Consider the following 24,032-nt stretch of genomic DNA (forward strand, 5'->3'; position numbering starts at 1 on the left):
TTTTTACTGGGTTTTTGAATTGCGGACTGTTCGATAAAAGTTTAAAACTCTGCAGAAAATTCAAAAGTATGAAACTTATTCCGAATTTGTACAGATATAGCTTTTCCGTCGATCTGGTTTTCCGTGCTGAGCACCAATGCTACCGACGCCAGCGAGCTAGCTCCCATACCTGGACCCTACCTATCGACTCATCAACTCATGAACCGGGAACGGCTTCACTTCCCTTCCGAAGGAAGGCGTGATGAGGATTTTATCCCTCAGATAATCCGGCTGCACCGACTGGGACTGAACCCAGGCCTTTTGAGGTGAGAGGCAATCATTTTCGTTACATGTCATTTTTTTTTAATGTTACCCCCAGTTTAGATATTAAAGACGTAGTCCTACGTCAAAAATTATAGACCCCCCTCCCCTTGTGTAAACAATTGTCCATACTATTTTTTTTTAAATTTGAATGGACCGTGGACAGTTACCAACCCCCTCCGCCTTAAACTGTTTACATAGTTTATGAACAGCCCCTTCGAGGTAATGGCATGCTCTCCGATGATGATTTCTGTCCTCTGCGACACTTTGCAGTTACTGACAAATAGCGCTGCCGGTTTGTGATAGGCCTTCGCTCCTTGCATTCGGTTCTCTACCGTTTGGATTACCTCGGTTGCTAGCATTTCAACATCTTCTCACTTGTCACCTTTTACCATTAAGCTGGGTTTAGGCAGGGCAAGTCAAACGCGAATTGAACGTGTAAACCTTGCCATTCAAGTGACTTGTTCAACTCAAATGAATTGGAAAAAGTTGAACCTGGCTCAACTTTTCAAGCCAATCGAATTCAACTGAGTTGATCAAATGACTTGCCTAGCCTAAACTCAGTTTTAAGGTAACGTCATCTGCAAAGCCAACAATCTTAAGCGCCGTTTAAGAGCGAGGGTGCGACACATCTAAATTTTCGAAAAATCTTCTATCATTTTTCGCATCTACTTGCATCATATTTTTGCAGGATATCTTCATCGTCATCAATCTTCTTTCTATCTACTCAGCGTGCGTGCAGCTAACCACAGCAAAACAAAATCTTCCTTACATCGCTGATAGAGTCGCCCCCTTCGTTTAAGAGTGCTAGATCAAGAATGGAGCCTTGTGAAACTACCAACATATTTCGGTTTCAAACATAAACCACAATTTTTTTTCCAAAATAGCACATGAAAGCACTTTATTACAATATACCAAAATGTTAACTTAAGAAATGTTCATATTATGTTACTTTCTACGAAATAAATTGATCACGAATCGGTTACAAAGTCTAAAGTTCACTGTGTAAGTTTTTCATAAGAATCGTACTGCTCTTAAATCTATCACAAACAAGTGCTAGGTCACTACCTGCATTCTTTTCTCGATCTGCATCTGCATGCTTGGTCGCCTTTTCGCCAGGAAAAAGAAGACCACGATTCACATTTGGAAGATCTGTTTCGGAAAAGTGGCAGTGTTTCGATATCTTTCCAGCATCAAATCCTAACCTACAAAATGTCAAAATGTCTAGCGTTTATAATATCTTTTGAAACATTGTCGTGCTGTAGTTTATAAGTTTAATGTTTTAGGAATATATTCGTTCTCGTAGGATAAGTCTTATCGGGATTTTTCATATAATCTTCTTCAAAATTGGCTCACAAAATCTAGAGTTTAACGATTAATTTGTACCACGTTACACTGTCATCGGATTTTTAAAAAAATAATCAAAAGCTATGCTCGTACAGCAGATAGCTCTGCAGTTCCTTCGGGATGAACAGGGATGGTACAAACTCGGGTAGACTGCGGCCAAACAGCCTTCGGAAGTGCGCACGCAGGCGGGACTTGAGCGGCATAGGGATGGTGGCACGTTCCAACAGAAGCATCCGCTGTTCGTCATTCAGTTGCTGGCTACGGCGCATCATACAGGGATCGAATTCTTCGGCTGCCTCCAGGATTATTCTGAACGAATCCGACTTCGGGTCCATACCGGTCAGGCAATTGAGCACGCCCTCGGGATCACGGAATTGGGTTTTCAGGATGACCTGTTGAAGGACGAGAATGTAGTTTAACGAGCGGATATCCAAGGTGGTGGTACAAGAAACCTACCCGAGATCCGTACTTCATGAGTAATCGAAGTTCTTCCGGTTTCACATCGTCGTTGCTGGCAATCAGTTCGGCAATTGGGGGTCTCAAAACGGCATTCGTAGCTATGTCTCCAATGACACGGATGTTCGGATCGGCACCGTAGGACAAGAGCATCTGTGGAAATAATCAATGATTTGAAGATTTGGGGAAAATACATCTTAAGAAGGACCGTACCTTCATGATTTCTACTCTGTGGGGGATGTTATCGGCGCAGGCTACGTGCAGAGGTGATCCGATGATGGGACTGCAACGATTCACGTTGGCGCCATTTTCCAGCAGTATCCGTACCAGAGTGGGATCGCCTCGCAGTACCGCCAAATCCAGAGGACTGGGTCTGTCCGGTTCCGGGAGTGGTGCAGGAATGTCCACTCTAGCACCCTGTTTGATGAGCAGTGTGACCAAGGAGGCATTTCCTATGGAGTAGAAGAAATTTCCTTTCGTTAAAAGTATTTGGTCGTCAGTAGTCAAGGGTCAAGTTCTAAAACTTCGGAAGCGTTTGCTCATCAAAGGAAGCGAATAAGTCATCAATTTTGAACAAAAGTACAAGTCTAGGACCGTCGTCGACTTGACATTGAAACATACCATCAGCAAGATGGAGCCCTAATGTATTACAGATATCACATATAGCATAGATCAGTATTAGTTTATCAAATGCAAAGCGCATAAAAAAATGAACTGCATTATTACCTGAGAGGACAGCATAGTGTAGCACAGTTCGATAATCATTCCGGGCGTCGGTCATGGCATTCACATTCGCACCGTACTGAAGCAACAGTAGGACAGAATCGAAGTTTCCGTTGGTGCGAACCGCTCGCATCAACGGAGTAATTCCAGATCGGTCTCGGGCCTCCGTATTCGCTCCAAACTTGAGCAGCAGTTCCAAACTTTCGATGTCGGTGGCCAAGTTGATTTCCGAACCAAAAAAGTATCGCTTATTGGGATCGGCTCCACGCTCCAGCAGTAGCCGGGCTACTTCGTAGTGCCGATTCCGGAGAGCCAGGCGAAGTGGTTCATCACAAAGCGTCGTCCTGGGATATGGATCATCGGTAGGTTCACGGTAGTCGACTTTGGCTCCACCGTTCAGTAAAATTTTGGCCAAATCTTTAAAGCCATGTTCTGCCGCCAGATGCAGCGCACTGTAGCCGACTTCGTCGATGGCATTAACTTCGGCATTGCGCACCAGAAGCAAATTGACGGCAGCTTCGTTGTTCTGCCACACGGCATAGTGCAGGGGGCGCAGTCCCTGGGTGACCTGTTCGTTGACTTTGGCTCCGCAAGCCAACAGGATACGGAGCTCATCCATCGGGACCATCCGGATGATGGCATCGGCGAGGGCCCTCTGCAGAGGGTTGGCCGCGCACTCGGCCGGCATGGTGATGACACGTCCTGGCGGAGGAAAGCAAAGGGAGAATAGTGTCAATCGTTTGTCGACTGGAGAAATGTGGGATATTATAAAAAAAATTTAAACGGAACACAGATTTTGTTCGTCAAACATCAAAAACTGTCGGCACTGGTGATTGAGTGATTCAGTGATTGAGTGAGTGAGTGAGTGAGTGAGTGAGTGAGTGAGCAGTCTTGTAAGCGGTCACCGTAGTCGACACATTTTCTGTGCTAATCGACTGCATTTGCTTTCGAAACTCCAGAACAATTGATAACAGTACAAAACTAAAATGTCATATGACAGGCCATGTCATACGACACTGTCACCGAAGACCGTCACGAATGTATGTATTTTAGATCTTCTCATAATAAGAGCTGCTGATGTTTTGCTTGTGTGAATTCTGAAAATAGTAAGCCACGATGTCCTAGTAATAAAATTTCTGATCAGAAATGGCTTAATTAGCAACAAATTGAGGAGTCAATTTGCTGATTCCGCCGTACAATTTGATCAAACACAGTCAAACTAGTACCTTATGAACGAGTAGAGGAAATCAAAAACGTAAAATTAATATGCATCTTGGCGAGATTCACTTCAATATAATGCCTATCAGATTTTTAGCATGGCTGTTACTTAAAATTCTCTTAAGTTTAACAGAGTTTCCTCAACTACCGACTCCTGGAGCTGCGGAACTTCGTGTTTGAAGCACCATGGAATTAATTTAAGTTCTCTGACCTAAAGTGTCGCCCACTGGTCACCATAGCCGGTTGAACTACAGACGAAACTAGAACCGCACTACCATTCATACTGGCGACAACACTCTGATGAGACAACGAAACCTTACCCCCAAGCTCCTCCCCTGATCCTATCCTTCGAAAATGTACCTCTCTAACCTCGAGTAAGCCGCGAGAATTAAATGAATTTTGTTACAAACAAAGAACAATGAACTATCGGCTCCGTGAAGCTAACGCAATTGAGCCTACCAAATAAACGAACTAGTTAATTAAGTTCTCTGAGCTATTTTGGCGTCCCACAAAATTTCCCAAAGTTTACTGAACATCTCTAAAGTTACTTGATTTTTTAAAAGTATTTTCCAAAATTCCCTTAACAAAGTTGCTTTTTAATCTTTTAAGACACTGAAACTTCTATTTAATCTCTGAATCTCTCGGACGGTATTTGATCTTCTTGGAAGCACCCAAAAACTTCCCTGAATTTCATTAAAATTTTTATAATTTAATTGAAATTACCAGAACTTTTTCAAAATTTCTTTAACATCCTGAAACTTTGCTAAAATTCCTGAAGATTTCTGTCCAACCTATTTTTGCCTTGTGATTTTCTTGAATTTCTTCAAATTTGTTTGAAACCCTTTTAGTTTTTCTTTAATTTTTCTGTTACATTTTTTACCTTTATTTTTTTTATTGTGTAGGCTCAGTGTCTCATATAGCTCTAGGGAACAGAGGTTATAATAATAAATTATAATTGAGTTCTTGATTTTGTTTCCTAATACCTTTCCTAAGACCAGAAGGTCCCGAAGAAAAGTGCATAACTTTTTGGCTCAGCTCTGGTACTATCTTCGGTCCCAAGCTAATCGATGCACCCCTCTAAACATAGAAAAATCCACGAATCCCTAATGTTATCTGTCAAACTTTCATAGGGAAGCAAAACAAACATAGCGAATCAAACAAAACAAACGAAGATTAACAACGGACCGTATGGACAGCTTCGAGTAGACCCCTTACAGAACACAGTGAAACGCGTCATAGCATTTGGTGGAAACAAACGATTTTAAATTGGCTTTCTACTTGACTAGCCTATTGATCCCAAGCAAATCGCTTAACGTATCCCATTCTAGTCGGAATTCTAGTACTACACTATGCTTGTTTTGATTCGCTATGAAAATTTGACAGATAAAATGATGGGTTCGTGGATTTTCCTATGTTTCGAGGGGTGCATCGATTAGCTTGGGACCGAAGATAGTACTAGAGCTAAGCCAAAAGTTGAGCACGTTTCTTCGGAACCTACACTGTACACAAACATCATCCTCTGATCGAATGAAACCTCAGTCCATTAAAAACAAAACACCGAAATCGCTGTTTCGAATGATACCTGCAACCGAATGACGGTTGTTTTGAAATCAGATGATTTTCCTCTCGAATACTGGATGAAAATTGTTATGAGAAGGGATAGGGCCTCAGTTGAAAGGCGTAATGCTCTCTGCAGAATGACTGTCATACTAAATGGAAATGCATTTGGTATTGGTTGAGCCCCATAACGCAAATCATTCAAAACGATGATGTAAATAATTCTATCGAATGTCATTTGCTTATCTGAGCTGACAAACGAGGTGGAAGCATATGCATCGCTATCAGAGCTGTTACGAGCATAGGTAAAGGATGAAAACCAATGTTTGGCTAATTCGTAGTGGAGGAGGTTTCCTCCACCACGGAAAAATTTTGTATCCTTAATGGAATGGCTTATTATGGCTATTCAGTATGGAAATGTAGATAATCAAATTATTAATCTAATTAAAAGCACTTGCATGTCAAACTATTCTTAAATGTTTGTCCTCGGATTGTCGTATGTTTTATAGCTAATTTTCAAACGAAAATCATCCTATATTTGGATGACAGTCATATGGATGTTCATCATCTGACAACGAATTCAACCATAAGAAAATCATCCAAAATTCAAATGCATATTGTTAAAGGGCTCGAGCAATGCAATAATCATTCGAAGTATTGCGGATGTTTTGGATCAGTGTACTAGTCTTAGAGTTATCTCTATGCTAATACCATAGAGGTAACTATAAGTGGCCAATTCTTTTCGTACTTACTATCAAATTAACAATATTTTTACTTAGTAATGCTTATAACTGATTGAAATGGTTGTGTAATTATTTATTTCAATGATATTTCTGAAAAGCAAATACCTCTAATTAAGCCAACTACATATGAATATATGGGCATCATTTAAATACGATCTGATGTTCTTCCATTACAAGACTGATGAGTTGAAATGTTTATGTATGCAAATCATTCACATCTAGTTCTATTTTGATTTGATTGAAGTATGATTATAACACTGATTTTAAATTACATTCATACATTTGACTTGATTCTGTCAAAATATGAATTTATTTATTTATTGTTTATCAGTCAACAGGTAAAATGTTTACCCCAATGACACTTGTTCTACAACTAAATACAAATCTAACGAATAACATAAATTAAAATAAAACTCGTTTAAAACTACGCTTATTTGTTTCTCGTGACACGTTGAAATCGTACACATAATAACACCGGTTGAATACACGGGACATGCTTCGCAAAGGTTCGTGTAAGCCATAATTAGTTCTTGCCGGAGGGATGGTGATAAACGAGTGCGTCTGAAGATTGCGACGACGTGTGTTGATGTCCAAGAGACTAAGAAGCGTAGGACTGTCAATGTTGCCTTGCAGAAGATTCCCAACAAAGCACGCTTTTGCCACGTTGCGTCTTGCTTCTAGTAACTCCAGATTTATAAGTAGACAACGGCTTTCATAACTGGGCAGGTTGAATGGATCTCTCCACCTAAGATGACGTAGAGCGAACCGGACGAATTTTCGCTGAGCAGCTTCGATGCGTTGAATTTCAGTCTGGTAATAAGGAGACCAGACGATAGACGAATACTCCAAGATAGGGCGCACAATTGAGCAGTATAAAGCTGTTAGGTAGTAAACGTCCTTGAACTTTTTTGCAAAGCGAAATAAAAATCCTAGTTACGATGAGGCTTTAGACACAACGTACGCGTTAATGAAGGTTAATTTTGTATCAACCAGAATCCCCAGGTCCTTGACTGTCGAATCACGTAGTAGATGCACACCTCCCAAAGCATAGCTAAAATGGAAGAGTGATTGCTTGCGGCCAAATGAAATAACCGAACATTTGGACACGTTCAACGACATTCGATTAATATGGCACCATTCAGCGAAGGCTTCCAGTTGTTGTTGCAGAAAAAAAAACGCGTCTTGTGGTTGCTTAATCATGTAGTTAAGCTTCAGGTCATCGGCATACGAGAGTTTTAGGCATTTCAAGATGAAATTGACATCGTTCATATACAGCAAGAATAGAAACGGCCCCAAGTGACTTCCTTGGGGAACACCGGACCAAATCGGAAAGGAGGGCGAAACGTGGTCTCCAATTTTGACGAACATACTTCGACCGGTTAGGTAGGATCGAAGCCAGGAAAGCAAGTTACTGTTCATTCCCAGCTTGTCGAATTTAGCAACTGCGATTTGATGATTCATTTTATCAAACGCCGCGGATAAGTCTGTGTAAATAGCGTCTGTAGGGTACGGATGAATCCAATAGTTTTAGACTTATTTATTTTATTATTGGATTCATTCGTACCCTACAATGCCATACTTCTGTACTCTTTAATCAAATATGCAATATAAAACCATGTCATTGAAACGAGAAGGTTTCTTCGCCGTTTGTTTGGGTCTATCCACGACATCACTACCCTTACGTAATTCTTCTGTGATCAGCTCCGGGGGTTGAGCTGCTGGCGAATACTCACTTGCAATCATTGAGTCCGTATTATCTTGATCCCGATCACCTTGAAGCAGTATAGGAACTTTCTTCACATCCTGGACGTTTCTGGAATATTGTACCCCTCTGTCACTTTGGACAATCACTTTTGCACCGTCTCTGGCCAAAACCGTAAAGCGATCTTCTGAAAACGTAGGGTCACCTTTTTGCCTTGTATTTTGAGTCAAAACCACCTTATCTCCAACAGTAACTTCTAACAGTAACAGTAAGCATCTTTTTCACGTATGTCTCTACGATCGACTTGATTGACTCTGCTATGGTTAGCTGTGCGAGGTGCGCACTGTTCGGCGTCGGATAATCGAATGACGGAATGAGACCGGCAGCCCGTCTTATATAGATGAACTCCGACTTGACGACTGGTCTGTGGCGCTCTGCTAGGGTTAGCTCTGCGGGGTGCGCTCTGCTATGGTTAGCTGTGCGAGGTGCGCACTGTTCGGTGTCCGAGAATAGAATGATTGACTCGAGCAACGAATATCGCTTAAATACCTAAAAGATCTGTACTTCCAACCAATCAGAGGAGAGCAACTTCCCAGTGTTATAAAACCGTACTGGCAATCTATCAGAGGAGAGAATATTCTCAGTGATATAGAACAGCTTCTTTCCCTTTTTCTTTTATTAATCGAATGATGAATTTGTAATTCAATAGTTTTAGACTTATTTATTTTATTATTTGATTCATCCGTACCCTACAGCGTCTACTTGTTGACCATTTTCTATTTGGCGGATCACGAACGAAGTAAAACAAGTCAAATTATTTGTCGTCGAACGGTTAGGCATAAATCCGTGCTGATCAACCGAAATGTAGTGTGCGTAGTTCTGAACCAGCTTATGCAGAACGATCACCTCAAACAGCTTAGAAGTGGCGCTCAACGCAGCTATGCCCCGATAGTTCGAAACAATCCGCTTGCAGCCTTTCTTGAAAACTGGAAAAACATACGACTGCTTCCAGCAGTTTGGGAATACACCAGTAGTCAAAGATAGGTTGAATACTCTTGCTAGTGGTGTTGCAAGTGTATCCGCGCACTATTTGAGGACAAGCGATGGAATCCCATCCGGACCAGTTTAAATGATCTTTATTTTAGTTTAACTTGGACGATTACCATATAAATTTTTTACTAAGTGATTTAATTGCTTTCTTCATCTTTAGGTATGGGCAAAATTCAAAATTTGTTTTACAGGATTAGTCCTAGACTTAGTACACGGTCGACCACCTTGGTGGGATTGGTTTGTTTTGTTTTTAGAATTTGAAGAGAAACTACTTAATACTACTATTTACAGCTTAAAACTAACCTACTCTACTATATACACTTAACCTACTATGTACAAATTGCTTATTAAAGCATGTTCAGAAAGATTGCATTTTTGAATAAATTTAGTTGTCATATCATCAATTTTGGAATCTACTTTGGGAATTTCTGCCTCTTGATGGAGGTCTGCTATTCTTGTGTCGAATGGACGATCTAGGATCATCCTCAACACTCTATTCTGTGCAACCTGGATTTTGTTCCTGTGGGTCTGAGCGCACGATTCCCACACCGGGGCGGCATATAAGATCGCGGGGGCTATGATCTGTTTGTAAACAGCCAGTTTGTTTTGCCTTGAGAGGCGGGATCTGCGGCAAATGAGCGGATACAAACACCTAACCAAGGCGGAGCACTTAACTAGGGTTTTCTCTATGTGCGAGCGGAACAGGAGCTTCTCATCGAACAACATCCCGAGATAAGTAACATCAGTGGACCACTCGACCCTTGTACCATCCATTATTACGGTACAGGAGGGAGACGGTTTAAGTTTTGGTGATTGTCTGTGAAGGAACATGATCGCTTGGGTTTTCGAGGCGTTGATTTTGATTTTCCACGAGGTGGCATAATCAGTAAAGGTGTCAAGGCATCGTTGCAGCTTGTTCGTAATTTCACGAGGCATCCTACCCTTGACGGCTATCGCGGTGTCATCTGCGAACAGAAAGAACACGCAACCGTCTCCTAGAGGAGGGATGTCCGACGTGTAGATGCTGTAAAGCAGTGGTCCCAGCAGACTCCCTTGCGGAACACCTGCTGGGATCGGAAATTGTCCCGAAAGGGAACTATTCAACGACACCCTGAACGACCTTTGCTGGAGATAGTTACGGGTGATTTTCACAAGGTATGGTGGAAAGTTGGAGTTACAAAGCTTGTATATAAGTCCGTCGTGCCAGACATTGTCAAACGCCTTTTCGACGTCTAACAAGGCCATGGCTGTGGACTTGGATACAGCTTTGTTACTTCGGATGTTATTCATCACCCGCACTAGCTGATGATTGGTGGAATGCCCCTTGCGGAACCCGAACTGTTCCGGAAGAAGAATGTCATGTTCCTCCACAAACTTGTTTAGTCGGCTGAGGATCAATTTTTCGAACAGCTTGCTCAGCGCTGAGAGCAGGCTAATCGGTCTGTAGCTTGACGGTAGTGAAGGGTCTTTCCCAGGTTTGCGGATCGGGATGATTTTTGCCACCTTCCAGATGCTTGGAAAGTAGTGCAGCTCCAAGCATCTGTTGAGGATGGCAGCCAGCAGCGAGTGGACCCTCGGGCTGAGATTTTTCAACGCTAGGTTGAATATTCCGTCAAACCCGGGAGCCTTCATGTTTTTACTATATTTCAGCGCTGAGCAAATTTGTTCCTCTGTAATCCGTTCTTCTGGAGGGACGGCACAAGGGGAGGTATCTAACGTCTGGACGCACTGCACAACCTGGTTCTCGAGTGGACTTGGGATTGTAGAGCCAAGCAAATGCGATTGGGCAATGTGCTCCCCAATTGCATTGGCCTTCTCTTCGTTGGTGATAAGCCGTTCGTCATTGACTCTAAGTGGTGGAATGGGCTTGGGGTGAGACTTCAGCACCTTGGCAACCTTCCAGAATGGTCTGGAACGGTCGTCCAGGTTCTGAACGAGCCGCCCGAAACTCTCGTTCCGGATTGAGACCATTCTGGAAGCGATCTGCCGATTCAGATCGACCATTTCGTATTTACGCTGCAGATCCCCAGTCCGCTGAAACTGGCGTCTACGAACATTTCTGAGCCGAATCAAGAGTTTGGTGTGGGAATCAATTGCTTGAAACTTACCCCTCACAGGAACTCGTCGAACGCACTCTTCGTCAGCCACGGATATGGCTTGATGGAGACCCTCCAGGGCCCGGTCGATGTCCTCCACTGTGTCGAGTGGTGGGTTGCCCATCCGGACCACATCCCGTGGAGGATTTTAAATCCTTTCCGGCTGATATAACCATATCGTTCGTGATCCGTTGGTCATTGACGTAACGCCAAAAACTTCTGGAATTTGTCTTGAAGCGCCTTTGCAGATGGTCCTGATATGCGTTGTACAAACGATTATTAAGTTGGTTGTATTCAGTGCTCGCCGCCATATATCTCGTTCTCGTGGAGTCCGTGCGATACTTGCTATGTCGTCTGAGAGCTGCCCACTTCACAGTCTTAAGATGCTTGAGGTCAGCATTTGACCAGGCTGGCTTAGCCGGATCGTGTCTAGACTTCACGGGAACGAACTGATCGATGGAATACCACAGGATACCAGATATGGTCGACGCAGCGAGGTTGGCATCACAATTTTGAAGCACCTCGTCCCAATCGACATGTGCGAGGAACTCGTTGCTGTTGAAGTCAGCCTTTCTGAAATCATAGGCGATGCTTTCAGAGGTATCTTGGAAGCGTTGCTGTGGACTTATCTTGGATTCCATCAGTACAGGAGGATGATGCCTGCAAATTTTAACGAACGGTGATGGCGCTTGCATAACTGTGCTCGCAAAGTTCCTCACTGACGAAGCATAGATCAAGCGTACGATTGTTTCCATTTGCAATTCCACTCATTTGATTATACAATGACTATGACTATCTTCTTAAAATCATCTGATTATAAGCATGGGTGAGGCAAAAATCATTCAGTAGGCGGCGGGTGATTTGCTTCAGTGTATGCAGCCTGAAGAAGACCAACAATTCGACAGTGAGCATGCATAAGGGCCTATACGCGATGATCGATTCTCTTCGTCGATTTTCTCTTTTGTTAATAACTTTGTTAAGGAAATTGTTTCGCTTAGCTGTAGCAATGCAAAGAGAAAATCGATGAAGAGAATCGATCATCGCGTGTTCGCCCTTATGTATGCTCACTGTCGAATTGAAGTAGGCGGAGGCGGAACAACCATACGTAAACAACACGGTTCATCATTTTCATCTTCTTATAAGGAGATTTGCTGTTGAATTTGCACTACTTGCTAAACGTTGCAATTCGATGGGCAAATCCTTTGGAAGAGATCATATCGAAGCATGATGAAATCAACAGCAAATCACTTCATTTTAGATTGTATTGCACATCGTTGTTGATGTGCTGTGCTTTGAACTCGAAATGTCAACCATATTGCGCGTTTCACACCAAATTGGACTAATAAGCGCGTTTTCACTTATTAAAAAAGTGTGATAAAACTGTAAGTTTACGTCTAATCGTCTTGGTGTCTTCGGTGCACTTATTCCTTATGATGCAAGCTCCGAAGACATCAAAACGATGTGACGGAAACGTGCACTTTTATCACACTTTTTGCATTTTTGGGACAGTCCAGTTTCAGATGCAATCAGCAATACTATCATTTTAAGTTCAACCAATTTATCCTTGGATTTCATGTTTGCTGAAAATGGGTTCAAATAAATAGATTACCTTGTTCATACTGCAAGCCTTGTTATATGTCATTCAGAATATGGCCAAAGACCATGTATCATGTTACTACCCAGATGACATGTTTCCAAGTGACATTGAACAACATTGCAAGGCTTCCCAACAAACAATTCAAAGTCACAAATAAGCATACACATGGAATAAATGCTGTATAACAGTGTACAATGCTGAATACAACAGGATGTCGAATTATGTGCTGAAAAAAGCTCATTGAGTTCGATAGATGCGCCTTTATTCCGCCGTTTGCTCTGATATGATGAATTTCCTTATTAAAAGCTTTATAAAAGTTGACTGTCTTCCTAATTCAGAACCAGAAGTTTGATCTAATAAAAAACTGAATAAGTGTAATTTGCACATACATTGTCGCTTTAATTCGACTGTTTTCAATTGATTGAATAACATGCTTTATTAAACGTCTTATAAATGTTTTCTAGCTCCATTATTAGATGTCATTGCATTGCTTTACAATATTGCTGTATAAATGTGAATACACTCAGCAAAATAGCTCTTATACCAACAAACTATTCAGAGTCACAAATAAGCATATATTTTGAATAAATGCTGTATAACATTGTACAATGCTGAATAACAAGAGTTGTTCGAATTATGTGCTGAAAATGCTCCTTGAGATCGATAGATGCACATCTATTCCACTGTTTGCTCTGATCTGATTAATTTACTTATTAAAAACTGTAAAAGTGTTAAATGTCTTCCCAATTCAACGCCAGAAGTTTGATCTAATAACAAACTGAATAAGTGTAATTTGTACATACATTGACACTTTAATTCGACTGTTTTCAATTGATTTAATAAGATGCTTTATTAGACGTCTAATAAATGTACTCCAGCTCCATTATTAGATTTCTTTGCATTACTTAACAATATTGCTGAATAAAGGTGAATACAGTCAGCATGATTGCTCTTATACCACTATGCGACCATGTTGTAATCACATGATTTGTAAATGCTTTTTAAACGACGAATTAGATTCATTATTCGACAACACTGATTCAGTCTAACAACAAGGTGAAATCAGTAGAGTAGTGGTTACCGTTTTCGCTTTCCAATTAGAAGGTCGTGAGTTCAATCCCAAGCTCAACCCTTTTTTTATTTGTGTTCTACGTCTAATTACTTTAAATAGTAATCATCGATCACATGACTCACGATAATGAATGCATTGATCTAGTTTAAAATATAACCGAGCATCCTTTCTTTCGACGTGGAGATGTGAAGAGGCAACATTGGTCTATTGGAGGCGAACCAGCCCAAGGCTGAAAGCCTCCTTAATAAAGCTAAATAATAATAATAACATTGGTCTCATTTAAAACAACGATGAATGAATTAATCATTCCCACACCCTAATAAAATTGTTATGGTTATTTTGCTTAACGACGTGTTTGGGGTATCATCTAAACCATTTGTGAAATAGTTCTATCATTAGGGTTATCGTTGGTTTATGGTATTTTTTTTATTAGGGCAGGGCCTTGAAGGAGCTAGAGTTGCGATCGAGAGTGCTGATAGATATTTACTTTCATGCAAGCTTTTATTGATTATTGAGTTGCCCATATGATGAATTCTAGGATAGCTCAGATGACAAGGCAAGCGGCTGGTGATCGGGAAGATACATGGTTCGAATCCCATACAACGACATGTATAAGTATTTAATAAATTTTCAAATGTCTGTGTGGTGCGAGCCACGTCAGAAATAATGAATACAATACACGTAAGAAACACACCCTTCCCTTCCCTGTCGCTCTTATTTTTGGGTTAATTTTCCCACGGTTAAATAATCGTTTAATATAAATGTACAATAAAGTCTAATTAAACGTTACTTCACATGATAATCAACCGTATACAGAGCATCACTGTTTTAAGGAAGCAGTGATGTCTAATAAACGATGAATAATCTAAAATTTTATCGAATAAACTCTGTTAGAACTCATATAAGTCGAATAAAAGCTTCTCGATATAGCTTATACAACACCAAGTAGATCAATGTTGTGGTTGAATAAATTCTCCAGATTTGTGTGAACAAAGCCTGAACAGAAGTTATTATTAAAAATAGTACAAGTACTGTTAAGCATGCAGTTGAATAAAATGGCCAAGAAGTCGTTTCTTCAATAGACGATTGTTTGTTGGGTTGTAGTAGAAGCAAGACGAAACATTGAGCAATTAATTTGATAAGTTTGACAATGTTTTGTAATAGAAGTTCTACTATACACTATTATCAACAATCAATACGAAACTAACGATTTTAAATTGGCTCACTACTTGACTAGCCTATTGGTCCCAAGCAAACGATTAACGTACCCCATTCTAGTCGAAATTCTAGTACTACGCAATGTTTGTTTTGATTCGCTATGAAAGTTTGACAGATAAAATGAGGGGTTATTGGAGGGGTTTTCCTATGTTTCGAGGGGTGAATCGATTAGCGTGGGACCGAAGATAGTACCAGAGCTGAGCCAAAATGTTGAGCACGTTATTTCGGGACCTTCTAGTCTTAGAGTTACATCTATGCTATTATTGAATACATCATCAATTTCATAATACTCACGTTCTAGAATGCAAATTATTTTGGGTTGAAATGAAAAATAATAGCTTCTCTCATTTGACTTCATTTGTTGTTGACTTGCCATCTTCGCGAGTAATGTTTGGCATGTGCGTTTTTGACATTTGCTTCCAAAATCAAAACTAATCAAATTCAATGGATAAAAACAGTGGTGCCAATTCAAATGATAATCATTTTGATTTAAAGCTGCTATACAGTACATATTTTTCAACGATAAATCACAAGTCAAGTGCAAGAGCATTTGGATTGGATATGACAACTTTTTACCGTGAATGGTTTTATCACCGACGAACAGACGTGACAGCTTTCATAGAGCGTGGTCGTATCATAGAGGTAACTCTAAGACCAGAAGGTCCCGAAGAAACGAGCTTAACTTTTTGGCTCAGCTCTGGTACTATCTTCGGTCCCAAGCTAATCGATTCACCCCTCGAAACATAGGCAAATCCACTAACCCCTCATTTTATCTGTCAACTTTCATAGCGAATCAAAACAAACATTGTGTAGTACTAGAATTTCGACTAGAATGGGGTACGTTAATCGTTTGCTTGGGACCAATAGGCTAGTGAAGTAGTGAGCCAATTTAAAATCGTTAGTTTCGTATTGATTGTTGGTCGTATTTCGTGGTTTTCATAAGAGTGAATACATATTTTCGTGCTCCTAGATGAAACAATCACAACCTTCAATTAATCGTTTAAAACACAATGTTTTCTATATTAATGCAGTCATCAAACGATCACAAAGTTGTACTTAATTACATGTGTTAGCACCAACCAGTTTCGTTTGGCTCTGTTATAAATATAACTAATCCATGTTCTTCACGCTTGCACGTCAGCCGTTGGGATTGTGAGGCGTAAGCATCAGCACTATCATGACGCTCGCCGATCGCAACAATCACTCATATCCACTCTCACTGTGACCCGCATGTATTTTCGTACTCGGTGATCTCTGCTCGCACCGTGTCGAATAGAAACCGAAAGTGCTCAACTGAAAATTTGCCATCAGTCCCCCACGTTCGACGATGTCGTCAGTTGAATTGCTACCGATAGGGCACATTATCTAACACTTTTTCTTTTGTTACGTGGCGGGCCAGTAGAAGAACTTTTCCGTGGATTTCTTCTATTTCAGGAGCAAATCACATTTCACTGACCTCTTTCGTTCATCATGATGCTGCTGCTGCTGCTGCTGGTGATGGTTTATATTGTATCTTCCAATTGAGTAGCTGTGTGTGGAACGTAGTATCCCGCAGATGTGGAGCGAGATCGTTTTGAGGAGCGTTTTGCCAACACGTGCAGTTTGTGATTAAACAAAGGATTTTCCCCGTAATGCGTTTTATTGAAAATCACTGAACTTTGTAATGTTGTACAGTTTTTGATCTTTTGAAAGGTATATAAAGAACCAGCTAGCTGATTTGCTTGCACCCTCTCTGTTGGAGCAAACATCAACTACTGGGTGGGAGCAAAAAAAAAAAAAAAAAATAGAAGAGAAATCGTAATCTCGACGAGGAAAGAGTTAGCGAAGAACATCGTATGCGTTCGCATTTCTCATCTAGATCACAATGATTGATTTGAATGAAAGTTCTTCATAAGCCTAAAGTCAGCATCAAAAAGGTTAATGCTTATGAACCGTAGAAACCTTCTTACAACGCTGCGGATTACGATTGCAAATTGTAATGATAGCTAGGAACCCTGCTGGGTGAATTACTCAGTGTTGCTTTCGGCAATCCACGATCATCTGACCGTTGCGTTTGTTTGTGTTTAATTTTTCGCGATACTCGGAAATGGTTTTCGTTTTTCCTCATCGGTTACAGCTGATCAGTGTTTGTGTAAATTTCTATATTTAGGGTGCCGGTAAAATCATTTACGTAGAAAACTGCACACAAGCATAATCTTCCATAAAAGCGGTACTTTCTTTGTTGGCAAACAAAATCCAAAAATGAACTGTCAATGAGTTAAAATCGACAGCTGATTTTCCTAACAACCCATTGCACAACAGAATGAAACACATTCACATTAGATCCGTGTTTGGCAGAATGTCGCCAAGAAGTGGAAACCTCTGAAGTACTACACATTCCGACAGCCCAGACAGACAGCTTGTCGGCTGCAGGTTCTTTGCTTTTTGTTTCGACTAATGCCAAACGGTTATCCCCTCCGTTATAAAAGCATTAAACTGTTTCATTTTCTGTGGGTAATTCACCAAACACGACTCTTTCGGCTGCCAACTTTTCCTAATTCATCTCCTTACACCTCTAAGCAAAGAAGGTGCGCAATTCGCCAGCAAAATGTCCCAAGGGTAAGATTTTAACCGACCCGGTCAGTAACTCACCTAGATCGCAATAATACAAAATTGCGATTGCGAAAAATAATAAATATTTTCATTACCTGAAAGAGCAAACATCGGTAAATTCTGGGAAATACCATTCGCTGTGACATGCTGGTGTGACAAAGCGGACGCAGGATATGTAAATATACGCATTCAATGGGAAAATGGGATCGCACGGTGAGCAGGGTTGCCAAATTGAAATCTGTGTTTACGATAAAAAATATTTTCATCTTCGTTTTTTTTTTCACCGAAAATCTGAATTAATAAATTATGAATAAATAGGAGTTTCGACGAAAATAAAAGTTTGAAATAAATCAAATAAATATTTTCTTAGAAAAGTGAGTAAGGGATTTTTTTACTACCCTAGGTATGATTCTGATAAACATAAAACAGATTATAAAAAACTCTCGAAAATTTGTAGAACTACAGATTTTTCTGAAATTTTGGCAACCCTGGTAAGCGCTAAAAATCGCAGATGATGAAATCCATGCCCGTCTCGCCAAACTGTCACAATATTGACAAAAACAGCCGCAAATAATTATACCTAAAGCGCAATATACCATTCTTGGTGGATTTGCTAGTGTTTACTCTTACACGTTCCGTCCAACCATTTTGCCAGAAGATGGTTTTATTGCTTTTGTTGCTCACATACACTTACTCCGGGGCAAAAACTAATCGCGCTTCGCTCCACATGTGTAAGGTCAATAACTAGACGTAGCCGAACTAAATATAGACATCTAATCCCGGAAGATTGGAAATGCGACGAAATTGGACGCGATCGAATGCTGGTCTCGCTGCGTTTGAATGTTACAGCGCATATCAGGCACCATGCGTTTCCATGGCTTAATTTGTTCTCAACATTTTGATAAACCGTTCAAATTTTGTGAGGGATGTCTAAATACTCTATTCTATCACCCCAATCACTTGTTTCTTCTTGATGTTGGCTCACATTGTAGGTGGAGGTAAGCTAACCCATTCTTGCAGAGTTTCCGTTTTCAGTCCTTTATAGGCTTCGTTTCGATGTAGGGGAATTTACGTATTCTCGGCAACCTAAGCAGCGACCTTCTTTCTATAGCCCTTTTCTCTAAGGAACGCACACATATGCAGTATTGGTTTGTTTACAATATTTTGCTGCCAGCTGCTCTAACAATTTCAGTCGAAAGAATTGTCAAAAACTGTTTTGAAACGCTTTTACAAAGCTCCAATCTTCTCTAGTGAGAGCGAGTATTGTCGGCAACCAGTTTTTCTTCGGCAACCGTACCATTTGAACTGCATGTAAATCTGCTGTTCTATTATCGGCAACTCGAAATCAGCTACAATTTGTAGTGCGTGTGTTTCATTTCAAGAAAACCTTGCTAGATTGCTTTTTCTCAGTGGTAAAAGTATAGTCAAATTGAAGCTGAAAGCATGAAGAATCGTTTGCATGCAATCAGCGAAGTGTTTTCGTAAGAAAATCCAGTGAAAATAGTGATTCAATTTTGGTTGCCGCAAATAGTCTGGCATGCCGAAGCCTACTTAACACATAGTAAAACAATTTTCTATCTCGGAGCATTTAATTGACTTGTTAGTTTACGTTACGACAATTTGCCAAAATATTCTTTAAAGCTCCAAAATGATCAGATCAACTGTAAATGATTTGTACGTGCTTCAATTAGAATAACGTTTACATTTAAAAAAATGGACAACAATTGTCGATTTTTCATGGGTTTACCTTCACTGACGAAACTACCCATGCAGCATCAATCATAGTAACCTATGAGTCAGCAGACAAATTTTGACAGCTCTATCAGTCTAACTCTAACCGTGACGGCAAAAACAGTGAAGCAATTCCGTTCAGAAGTGTGCGTGTTCAAAGAACGACACCCCGCCGCGTCGAAAATGGACATCGTGCGGCACTTTGTGGACACAGGATACGTCCGTTCCAGCATCTACAACATCTTGGCACTATTAGACAACAATCAGAGCATCGAAAGAAAGTCCGGTTCCGGACGGCCGACGACCCTGAGCGACAAGAAGCTCCAAAGGATGTTGAACATACATGTCAGGAAGCGGAAGTCACGTCCACTGGTTTCGGAGCTGCAGGCAATGACGCAGCGGCAGCGGCTGAATAAGATGGTCAACTCGTTTTTCCCGGCGAATCGCAGCGTGGCGGTGGTGATGGACGACGAGACCTATCTCACCCTGGATGGCAACGACTGGCAGGGCACTTCGTATTTTACTTCCCCCACGAAGGAAGTGAGCTCCGAGGTGAAGTTCATTTCACACACCAAGTTCCCCAAGAAGGTGCTGCTGTGGCTGACAATCAGCGAGAAGGGGATGTCAAAGCCACTCTTCTTTCGGTCCGGACTGGCCGTGAACGGGGAAATTTATAGTACGAAATGCCTGCCGGAAGTTGCGTCGTTCATCAAGAAATGCCATAAGGGTGAAGACGCGGTGTTCTGGCCGGATATGGCGTCGGCCCACTACTCGAAGCGATCGTTGGAGGAGATGGAGCGGCTGAATATCGATAAGGTACCCAAGTCGGCGAACCCGCCCAACGTCCCGCAGCCGCGTCCCATCGAAAATTTCTGGGCCAACCTGGAGCGTAAGATCTACTCCAACAATTTTGTCGTAAACACTTAGGAGGAATTGATAAATAAAACGAAGAAAGCACTCAAAAACATGCCTACAAGCATGTTTTCATCCGCCATGGCTAATGTTCTGGTTAACTGCCGGAAGGCCGCTCGCAAGGGCATAGAATTTTTTTTGCAAATTACCTTCCATGGGAAATTTATCAAAAGAAATTATCTGTCTTAGCTTTTTTTTTATCACCATCCGAAAAAAGTCCATTTTAATGCAAACGTTATTTTAATAGCTGATCGGTATCGACAATATATCAAACCTTATCGAGTTTCAGAAGCGGAAGTTGCTTCACTGTTAAAATAACGCTTAAAACCTCATCACCAGTTCTAAAATCGTCCACCTACCAAGGTAATAATTATATGCTTAACAAGTGTTGTTTAATTGATTTTAGTTCAGCCTTACTTTGGGTAATTGTTGTGCATAGACCACGTAAACCTTTGTTCAGCTTTTAAAGATCTAAATCTGATGATTTTAATCAGTCGAAAGCTTAACAGTTATATAGTCCCAGTTGATGATAAGGGCTCTAACCCTGATGTTGGCGAGTGTAGTCATTTTGTTTTCAAAGGCCCACCTAGGAAGCAATTCAGCAATGCCGCACATTATTCTCAGAAAGCTTCTCATACTGATCCTCGAATAAGTTGGAGAAATCAGGAAGTACCGGTATTGTTCCGAAAGCCCCTCCACCGGTTTTCAAATCATTTGATATTGATAGGGACTTCCGTAATTTTTAGGATCTCTCAAGCTCCAGATGTTCCAGCTGCACAGCCAGAACATCAAGAAGCCATGTTCAGGTTTCTGGAAATGTGGATAGCATTCTCGAATTAGTGTTGTCATCAGGCCCGTAACACCCTGCGGCGCACGGCCCACGGCCCACATTACCGTGCAGGCACCGTGTGTTGTCTGGGTCCAATATTGGACAGTTTGATGTTTATAAAGTACCATCAGTTAAAACTGTATTTTCGAGCTTTATCTCTATACAATCTTAGGTGTTTCTTAGTAGATTATCATGTTGGTGTACGCTGATTCAAAGAGTAAATGGTATTAACAATGCCCAGACAACCAGAAGTCGTATAACAATGTACATACAGTATTGCACATTGTGATAGTTTAAGTCAAAATCGCATATAAGAATGGCATACCTCACATTATGTTTAAGTTAAGTCGTATAGAATGCAAATTTCTGACTTATATACGATGACTCATTTTTCCGTCGTACAGTATCACAAATTAAATCGGATTACATCGTAATACATTTCAAAATGAATTTGTTATAACAGATTAAATCGTATGTGATGTTAAATCAGCTCGTTTAAAATAAAATTAAAATATGCACGTATATGGCCTCCACTTTTGTACGTATAAGCAAATATTCTATACGAATTGTTTGTATATATGTTTGTATATCAAGAAAACAACTTTGAATATACGTGCATTCTGCTTGTCTGGGTGAGCTGTCCATAGTTGTTGAACTTGTGGTACTTGCACAACATTTCATGTGAGTACCAAAGTATATATGGCTACTTTGGTACTCACAAATATCACTAAATAACATTTAATGTAGGTTCAGGGTGAGACAATGTCACTGAAGTATGGTTAGTTGGATATTCAGATGACTATTACTTTAAAAAATCAATCCTGGTTGTGTCTCTTTTTCGTTTGCATGGAACACTGTTTCATATTACTAACCGCACCGAGCCTTCATTCCGGGTGATGAGCGAACCTGAAGAAAAAGAAGATGACCATGAGCCCCTTCTCGGAACGAGTGTATTGTTGATGGACCTGGTCTACGATTCAAGGTTTGATTCTGTGATGATGAGTATCACAACAAAAAAGGTAAAATAAGTAGCACGATCTTCATCGAAATGTAAGTATTATTGACAATAATCATAAAAATCAACTCGTATATACATTGAAATACAAAACTAAAAGGGAAGAGACGGTCCAACAGAGCACCCGATTGAACCGATTTGGACGGGGAGTGTGCGAATGCCAACTCCCTGTTGATAACATTTCGTGGATTAAGGGCAGGCTCTTCTCCCCACTCATTGCGACATCTTCCTGTTTGGGGGCTTGTCTTGTTAACCAATTGGCTGATCAAGTTGCTGGAAGGAGATTCTTTATTGTTCCGTAGATGCGTGAAGGTGACTTTGCCTATCGATCTACCCAATCCGTTTTTGGCCCTTCATACAGCGACATGTTGAGGATAATCAGAAGTTATTAAGCTTGATCAAGAAAAACAAAAGAGAGCCCACTGCTGACGGACTTATTTTTCGTGCTACAATGGGTGGTAAACCACTATCATATCAAATCATGAAGTTCGTCATGTGCTTTCAATAGCTTCTAAATTAACCCGAACCTTCTGTTGGAACTTTGTATAAACTTTATGGAAATTAAAAGCGGATTTTATTGTGGAATGTGGAACTTTTGGTTTGCTTGGGTACACATGTTTGTATAATCAAGGTCTTAATTACGAACATGAGAAACTTCATCAAAATAGTATCAAAGTAATCCAATAATCTGGTGGTGAAATTTTCAATTAAGAATTCTGGTTGAAGCAACCTAAAATATGATTGTTTTTACCATAATTCTCTATCCGTGGTGGCATTCAACGTCAATTTGTCGTAACTGTTAGCTGACCTATGCAAATTAACATCAGAAGGTACAAATTTTCTGTAAAAGAAATATTTAAATTACTACTCAACTTACTTAAGACTTTGCCCTTCTATCCTATAGCTGAGGTAAAAGAGTGAATAGTTCTGCCAATATCGATAACGACACCTTTTTTTGGTGCTTGTTGATAGCTACCAATAACAAAATATCTAGCTCAATTATGGCACAATCTCATATATGCAACGGTACCAGTTATTGGTCCTACCTTCATCAGGTAGGGTAAAGTTTCCACACCATGATGGTGGCGTAAGTCTGCGTGGGTGAGCTAAGAGTTTTGAAAAATCGACGTTGAAATCTTTGCTTACAAAAGCAGATTCGACTATTTGTAAACTCATCCTTGAAAAATCACATTTCACTCAAATTAATTTCAAATCACTAAAAAAAATCAAACGTTTTAGAAACTTTATAAATATTTCAAAAATTTTTGGTAAAGAATGACAAGTTTTTTTTTTTTAAATAATCATTACACTTACAGAATATTTTTCACTGGCGACAAACAGTTCCAAAATGTTCGTTTTTATCACAGCTTTTCTAGTTTTCCACTTATTATTCCAGTAAATTCAGTACCACTCAGTTACACTTAATAAAAAAAAATCACAATACTATCACCGTTCTTCTAAATGCGCTGCTAGCTTAGGACAAAGAAATCACTTTCAGAAAATGCTATTCCGCAGTGCAGTTAGTTTGCTCCAACTCGTGCTTCAACTTTGGCTCCGCTGTGAAGTTCTATTCACCCGTAAGTGTCTCTAATTTGCGCTTGCTGAAAATCTTTCCAGTTACTTCAACTGCTTTCCTCTTCGGAGGATCGACGTTGACTGAGTTCAGCTGCCCGAGTTCCTTGGGTCAACCCCGTACACGGGTTTGCTCACTTTCAGTATAAAGACGGAAAATCCCTACCCTATGCCAATTCGGTATCGAGCAGTCCCATAAAGAACAAAAATAAGAGAACACGTAAATTAATAAGCAACAGCAACAGGAGCATCCGTATACCCTTCTTGGCCAACGTAAATAAAAACAAAAAACATACGCCTGA

The 24,032-nt window shown here is 40.5% G+C and overlaps 1 protein-coding gene across 2 annotated transcripts; it reads right to left on the minus strand.

Annotated features, from left to right (window-relative positions):
- Positions 1 to 1,170: 1,170 nt before the first annotated feature.
- LOC135710369 (putative ankyrin repeat protein RF_0381) lies at positions 1,171 to 23,816 on the minus strand. Of its 2 annotated transcripts, none has more exons than XM_065232937.1 (5): positions 23,473 to 23,816; positions 2,830 to 3,528; positions 2,317 to 2,555; positions 2,104 to 2,256; positions 1,171 to 2,039 (listed from the first exon to the last, which is right to left on the minus strand). In XM_065232937.1, the coding sequence occupies exons 2-5, from the start codon at positions 3,512 to 3,514 to the stop codon at positions 1,722 to 1,724; spliced, it is 1,395 nt and encodes a 464-aa protein (XP_065089009.1). In that variant the 5' UTR covers positions 3,515 to 3,528; positions 23,473 to 23,816; the 3' UTR covers positions 1,171 to 1,721. The 2 variants fall into 2 exon arrangements, with proteins under 2 accessions (XP_065089009.1, XP_065089001.1); XM_065232929.1 differs by lacking the exon at positions 23,473 to 23,816 and adding an exon at positions 16,536 to 16,740.
- Positions 23,817 to 24,032: the final 216 nt, after the last annotated feature.

Source organism: Ochlerotatus camptorhynchus, unplaced genomic scaffold, assembly GCF_037179485.1.
Source record: "Ochlerotatus camptorhynchus isolate MF236.1 unplaced genomic scaffold, CSIRO-AGI_Acam_v1.1 ptg000036l, whole genome shotgun sequence".
Classification (NCBI taxonomy): Eukaryota; Metazoa; Arthropoda; class Insecta; order Diptera; family Culicidae; genus Ochlerotatus; species Ochlerotatus camptorhynchus.